This window comes from Osmerus mordax, chromosome 3 (genome assembly GCF_038355195.1).
Source record: "Osmerus mordax isolate fOsmMor3 chromosome 3, fOsmMor3.pri, whole genome shotgun sequence".
Lineage (NCBI taxonomy): Eukaryota > Metazoa > Chordata > Actinopteri > Osmeriformes > Osmeridae > Osmerus > Osmerus mordax.
The window spans coordinates 22675692-22683191 of record NC_090052.1 but is presented as its reverse complement, the minus strand read 5'-3'; the positions used below and the strand labels follow the sequence as shown (position 1 = coordinate 22683191).

Here is a 7500-nt window from a genome sequence, read left to right as displayed (position 1 = left end):
AAGCGATGCGTTCATAGTGGGCCATGGACCACAGGTTGGGGATCGCTGTTAAGTTTATATTTAAGTACAGTAGATTGTTTCTATCAGTGTTAGCGGTTGACTGCCGATATTCTGTAACGGAGGATGTACTTACTGAGCCAGAAGTGTCTCTGTCATTAGGGACTCCCACCACGTAATCTACAGCACAGGAAACACTTAGACAGGCATAACGCGTGTGTGCGCTTGTGTGTATTAATTGTTTATGTGTGTGTGTAAGCGTGAAGGGTCAGACCTGTTAATGTGTCTCCAGTCAGCTCCCCTGTTGCCACAGAGTAACCTGTAGAGACACATCAAGGACACCCCAGATGGATAGATAACCATGGCAACCTCCCACAACGTCTTTACTTTGCATCTCAGCATTCACCGGGGATTAAGAGACTCATTTATGATTCACCTGGAATTTCATGTCAGTCCACATTATGGATTTCATGGATTCATTTATGATCCACCTGGGATTTTAGATTTGAGCCACGGGCACACCGTTATTCTTCCTTGCTTCCGTAAGTGACAGGGATTACATTCAATTACCGTCACAGAACGTTGGGATCTCACCATGGTAACGGTCGTAGCCACCAGTCTCTGGTGAGACGGTCTCTCCAGGAACAAAGCGGACAGGCGTACTGGTCTTAGCGCTGTCTATGATGTCACTCAACGCCGCACTGATCACCTGACCTGGGAAACGGCCAATCCCAAACCAATCACAACATCGCTGAAACATCATTTTTAACTTGTTAATCACCCTGTTGGGCCTGTCAACAACCAATCGAATTGTGGGAAGGAATAACTCCCAGCATGACCACCAGGGGGCAGCATTTACCTTGAAAGTAGTATCCCCCCGGGGCGCCGATCACCACCCTGTCATCCTGGAGCACAGCACAACACAGCACAGCACAGCACAACACAGCACAGCACAACACAACACAGCACAGCACAACACAGCACAGCACAACACAGCACAGCACAGCACAACACAGCACAACACAGCACAGCACAACACAGCACAGCACAACACAGCACAACACAGCACAACACAGCACAACACAGCACAGCACAACACAGCACAACACAGCAGAGCACAACACAGCACAACACAGCACAGCACAGCACAGCACAACACACCACAACACAGCACAGCACAGCACAGCACAACACAGCACAGCACAGCACAACACAGCACAACACAGCACAGCACAACACAGCACAACACAGCACAACACAGCACAGCACAACACAGCACAGCACAGCACAACACAGCACAGCACAACACAGCAGAGCACAACACAGCACAACACAGCACAGCACAGCACAGCACAACACACCACAACACAGCACAGCACAGCACAGCACAACACAGCACAGCACAACACAACACAGCACAACACAGCACAACACAGCACAACACAGCACAACACAGCACAGCACAACACAGCACAGCACAGCACAGCACAACACACCACAACACAGCACAGCACAACACAGCACAACACAGCACAACACAGCACAGCACAACACAGCACAACACAGCACAACACACCACAACACAGCACAGCACAACACAGCACAGCACAACACAACACAGCACAACACAGCACAACACAGCACAACACAGCACAGCACAACACAACACAACACAGCACAACACACCACAACACAGCACAACACAGCACAACACAACACAGCACAACACAGCACAACACAGCACAACACAGCACAGCACAACACAACACAGCACAGCACAGCACAACACAGCACAACACAACACAACACAGCACAACACAGCACAACACAGCAGAGCACAACACAGCACAGCACAGCACAGCACAACACAACACAGCACAACACAGCAGAGCACAACACAGCACAACACAGCACAACACAGCAGAGCACAACACAGCAGAGCACAACACAGCACAGCACAACACAGCACAGCACAGCACAGCACAGCACAGCAGAGTACATTACAGCAGGGCACAGCAGAGCACAACACAGAGAGCAAAGCAGTCAGGGTACAGGGATAGACCTGCTAATACAGGATGGTCTGTCTACAGTATCAGAGAGAGAACTGCTGGGGTTGGTTCAGAAGTACCTTGGTGACGTCGGAACTGAAGCCTGCTTCACAGTAGCGCCTGTCGTTTACTGGGGAGGAAACACAGAAGAAGACATTTGAGTGAAAAACAACAGTTTTATAGCTGAAGATAACGGTAGGGTAGGGATTTGTAGTTAAAGCCCATATTTTATTTGAGGGTACTGTAGTGATTCCTAGTTTTAGCCCGAGCAACATCAAACAGCGCTACTGGCATTTGTAGTTTTTGTCTACACTGTATTTGAGAGTGCTGTAGGGATTTGTAGTTTTAGTCAGTACTGTATTTGAGAGTGCTGTAGGGATTTGTAGTTTTAGTCAGTACTGTATTTGCGGGCTTTGTAGTCAGCCTCTACTAGGTTGTCTCTGCAGGGAGAGTAGTGGAGCGACTGTCCTGTCTGGACGTTCAGCAGCAGGCAGGTTCCCACTGGGGTGTTCTCTGACTCGCCCCTCTCTGTCTTCACGTTCCAGTGGAAGAGAGGTGCACAGGCCTGCAGGAGGAGGGAGGGGAGAGAGGGAGGGAGGGAGGGATGAGAGGGGAGGGATGGATGGATGAGAGGGGAGAGAGGGACATGGATGGATGAGAGGGGAGAGAGGGATGAGAGGGGATAGAGGGATTGACAGAGAGAGAGAAAAAAAAAGGGAGAGAAACCGACAGAGAGGGAGAGAGAGAAGACGAGGATGATAAGGAGGGGTTCAAGGGTCAGAGTCAGGTCAGGGGGGTCGGGGGTACGGGCTGGGGGGGTCAGGGGTATGGGCTGGGGGGGGTCATGGGTCGGGGGTATGGGCTGGGGGGGTCAGGGGGGGGGACTGGGGGTGTCAGGGGGACCGGGGGGGGTCAGGGGGACCGGGGCCTCACCAGGATGTGGTCCTGTAGCGAGCGGACAGAGGCTCCAAGCCACTGATGAGACTTGGAGGTCTTCTGCTGCAGGTTGGGAGTACGGAAGGTCTCGTCCCCTAGGAGAAACACACCATCATTACCTAGACTTACAACATCATCACCCAGACAACCCTCTGACACGCCAGAGAGAGACAGACAGAGAGACAGAGAGGCAATGGACAGAGACTAATTGTAAAGATGAGAACACGGCAGCGTCCTACCTTTGAGGTCAAAGTTGAGGACGTCACAAGCCCCCCCTGAGGACGACCATGGACAAAAGAACACGCCCCCCCCCCTCGATGACTCCCGGCTGGCTGGAGTTGGCTCTGGGTGCCCCAACCACCACCCCCAGCCTGAACGCACACACACACACACACACACACACACACATACAAAAATCTAAACATTTATGGCTTTCATTTAGAATTGAGGAATTGAATACTCAGGTTTTGTCTGAGCAAGCAGAAATGATGCACCTCCAGAACACTCACGTTGTGTTTGGCAGCTGGTAGAAGTCAGCGGAAAAGCTGAAGTAGCTTCCCTCTGGTCCAGAGAAGAGGGACATGTTGACCAGGTCCAGGTTCAGACCCTGGCAGCAGGGCAGCAGGGCAGACAGCAGGAGGTACACACAGTAGGCTGGTGCCCCCACCCTGCCCTCCACCCCAACCCTCACCCCTGCCCCTGTCCCTCACCCTGCCCCCCACCCTGCCCCGGACCCTAATGTGGCTGCTGACTCCATCTCTGCCCCCGACCTCGTTCATTTGCTCCTCCATCTTCCTCTCTGCTGCTGTACAGCTGGTGTTGTGCTGCTGGTGCTGTGCGTGGGGATCCTCTCCCGCTTCAGTATCTACAACCTCATTAACGCTTTCTGCCTTCCTGCATCGCCACTTCCTGCGTGATTGTACCATATCTTCTGCTTTCACATATGCCTCACACACACACCAACACACACACGCACCCTCACACACACACACCACTACGCATGCTTGAACTGAAGGCTGTCACAGATACAGTGAGGGTTGTGGTGTGAGTAGAGTTTGTGAGTTGGGGCTGAGGGAAGTGTGTGTGTGATGTCATTGCGGTGAGATGTTAGCATGCCAATCAGCGAAGCAGAACTACAGTAACTGCAGTCCCTCTGCTTCCTGCTGATAGGAGACCAGAGGGATGGACACACCAGGACGAGACGGACTTCTGACAAAACTGTACTTTAATAAAGAGCCCTCCCAGTTGAGACTCGACTGTTTTGATGATTCTTACGGCGACAGTTCATCCATCTGTAGGCATGAACAGGCGTTCATGGATACTCACCGAGCTACGTCGGCATGGAGATATGCAGACATAGATATATTTACTATGCGTGTGTGTGGAACTGACAAAACCTGACAACAAACACAGTTATGGATGCTGCTGAGGACCTGAGATGTCACGACAAGGATGTAGAACACGACAGTAGTGTAGTTAGGGTGTGTACTCTAGCACAGTATTTCAGTAACACTGTTGCGTGTGCTTGACTGTACACAGTCAGGCTGCATTCTCTAAAGTGGTGGGCTGCTTTTGATGATCCTTTGGAAAGAGTTCCTTAAACTCCCGCCCACCAGTCGCCAGGGCAACTCCATCGTGGGTGGAGCAGGAGGTCATGCAGCAGGCTGGCTAGCCTCGCCCCCACACATGGCCCCGCCCAGTACACCTGTCCAGACAGAAGTCTCACATGAACTCATTACAGGGTCGTAGATTACGGACGTCAACTGATTACAGGACTGTCTCAATCTGTCCAGCCCCTGATGCAGGACAACACATTGTTATCTTGATATCTTAACGGATGTCGTGACAGAACAGGAAGTTCAGCACAGGAAGATCAGCACAGGAAGTTCAGCACAGGAAGTTCAGCACAGGAAGATCAGCACAGGAAGTTCAGCACAGGAAGTCAGCACAGGAAGATCAGCACAGGAAGTTCAGCACAGGAAGTTCAGCTCACCCAGTGGTTGGTGAAGTTCAGAGTGACCAACGCTGGACCGAACGACCGGGCTGGGTTCATCCACAACCTGTGTAGCTGATCTGGAACACACACACACACAGGTACAAGCACACACACACACACACACGACACACACACACACACACACACACACACACACACACACACACACACACACACACACACACACACACACACACACACAGGTACAAGCACACACAGACACACACACAGGCACACACACAAAACCCATCAGCACGAACCCACATTGCGACATCATGGAGCACGAGGATCAGAGACCAATCACAATCCTCACCGCCACCAGGTGACCCAGCGTGACAGACAAGCCGACCAATAGGGGGCCTGGGAGATGGAAGGCAGATTTGGGGCGTGCAGTAGCGAGGACACACAGGACCAGTTGGAATGTGACGGCCATCTCTACCAGGACGGCCTGGTACGGACGCACTCCCTCTGATACCTGCCACACACACACACACACACAAAGTGATCAAATATAGAACACTTCAACCCCCCCCCCCCCACACACACACACTGAATACACACTATACAAACGTATATATACTGTGATATACAAACACTCGGATACCTACGTGAATACACCTCACACACAGACACACACATGTAGAAACACACACCACATGTACCAGATCCCACCCACAGACACACACTCACCCACAGACACACAGACACACACATGTAGAAACACACACCACATGTAATCAGATCCCACACATAGACACACACACACATGTAGAAACACACACCACATGTACCAGATCCCACACACACACACCTGGTTGAGAGCCAGCGTGTCTCGGAGGTGAGGAGGCAGCAGAGCCAGCAGCACCGCAGCAGGAACACACTGCCCCCAGGAGCTGCCCGCCCACATACAGGGTCGCCCTCCAGGACTGATCCTCAGACCAGCCGCCATCGCCAAGGTAACGGCCGGGTTCAGGTGGACCCCGCCCCCAGAGGAGGCGGGACCCCAGACACAGCCCCACCAGGCCCACGGAGGTCCCGAACGCCAGTGCCACCCTGAGACCTGGAGCAGGACACTGTAGGTGTGGCCTGGAGGCTGAGTCTGGGGAACAGCAGGGGAGAAGTCAGGGGAGACTCCTGCAGACAAGCTGGTAGAGAGACCGGTGAGTAGGCCCGGTGGAGAGACCAGCGGAGAGATCAGTAGAGAGACCATTTTATAGGCCATCGGGGAGTCCAGGGGGTTCCCAGATCTGCTCAGAGGGCCACAGCAGGACCGAGGCCAGGCTGAGAAGAGGAAGACGCTGGTGCCTAAGAACTCACACAGGATGTCTCTGAGGAAGGACAGCGTCCAGATGTCCCTCAGGACCAGAACCCAGACTGGACAGAACCTTCATGATCACAGACCGACCGACTGTCACTGAGTTAGTTTGTTTGTCGACCTGTCTGTCTATCTGTCTGTCTGCCTCCTAGTCTGCCTGTCTGCCTGCCTGCCTGTCTGTCTGTCTCAGCAGTAAGCCAGCAGCCCAGTGTGTGTCCTCAGCCCTAACAGACCCACCTATATAGGGCTCTGCTGGGCTGGCGACGCCCACGTCAGGTGAGGGGGGGGTCCTCACACTGCATCCTGGGTGTGTAAGGACCGCTACTTCTGGGATGTGCGGTGTGTGTGAGGAGTGGAGGGTGGGCGGGATCAGGCATGGAGGGAGGAGTGGAGAGATGGAGGAGGGAAGGTATGAGGTGTTTGTAAGGAATGTGGGTGAGGGTGGGTTGAAGGGATGGAATGAGGAGTGAAGGGATGGAGGGATGGAGGGAGGGATGGAGGGAGGGAGGGAGGGATGGAGGGAGGCAGAGAGTAGTTTGGCAACGAGGGCCGGCGCACGTGTCAGGCTTCACTCCTGTCTCTCATAGTCTCTCAGACAACGTCTGGTGAATGTCCGTTGGCATTGTCTGCTGGCAGAGCTGAAGACCCCCCACCTATTCACACACACACATTCACCCACCTACACACACTCACCCACCTACACACACTCAGGTTCCTCTGTGACTGAACAGCAGATCTCAGTTAGCAGCATAAAGATAGCAGCAAAGTGAAGCTAGACTAGACAATTAAAAGTTTGCTGAAGCGTAAAGTTAGCAGCAGTTTGCAGAGTAAAGTTTACTGCTGTGTTTGTGTGCAGTGTAACGCTAGCAGCAATGTAAAGTTTACCTTTTCTTAATAATTTTGTAATAATTTTCTGTCCTCACTAGTTATAAACAGGTAGCACTAGTAGGTGTACTATAAATTACTAACAGGTGTTGAAGGAAATATGTAAAGTTCAAGCATTCATGTAAAGTTAGAAGCGCTGTACAGTTTGCGGATATGTCTTTGCTGTACTATGCTGAGTCAGTGTAAAATTTGCAACAAAATCATGTGTGCAACAATGTGAAGATGGAAACACTGCACAATTATAAATTCTTAGCAACAGTATCAAGTCAGCAACACTGTACACCTAGCAATACTATAAATTTCCCGCCAGTGTAACGTTAGCT

The 7500-nt window shown here is 52.1% G+C and overlaps 2 protein-coding genes across 2 annotated transcripts in view; both read right to left on the bottom strand.

The window, feature by feature from the left end:
• itga2b (integrin, alpha 2b) overlaps nt 1-3738 on the bottom strand; it is a 12217-nt gene extending 8479 nt beyond the window's left edge. Inside the window, 11 exon segments of the mRNA XM_067232764.1 lie at nt 134-177; nt 272-316; nt 592-711; nt 857-902; nt 2126-2175; nt 2445-2610; nt 2979-3076; nt 3221-3293; nt 3295-3352; nt 3491-3649; nt 3734-3738. Coding sequence (XP_067088865.1) covers nt 134-177; nt 272-316; nt 592-711; nt 857-902; nt 2126-2175; nt 2445-2610; nt 2979-3076; nt 3221-3293; nt 3295-3352; nt 3491-3649; nt 3734-3738 — 864 coding nt within the window.
• An 840-nt stretch (nt 3739-4578) lies between these two features.
• LOC136940574 (lens fiber major intrinsic protein) lies at nt 4579-6368 on the bottom strand. Its single transcript, XM_067232763.1, is given in 8 exon segments — nt 4579-4686; nt 4975-5033; nt 5036-5054; nt 5291-5452; nt 5789-5845; nt 5847-5902; nt 5905-6076; nt 6297-6368. Coding segments are annotated over 8 exon segments (705 nt in total).
• Nucleotides 6369-7500: the final 1132 nt, after the last annotated feature.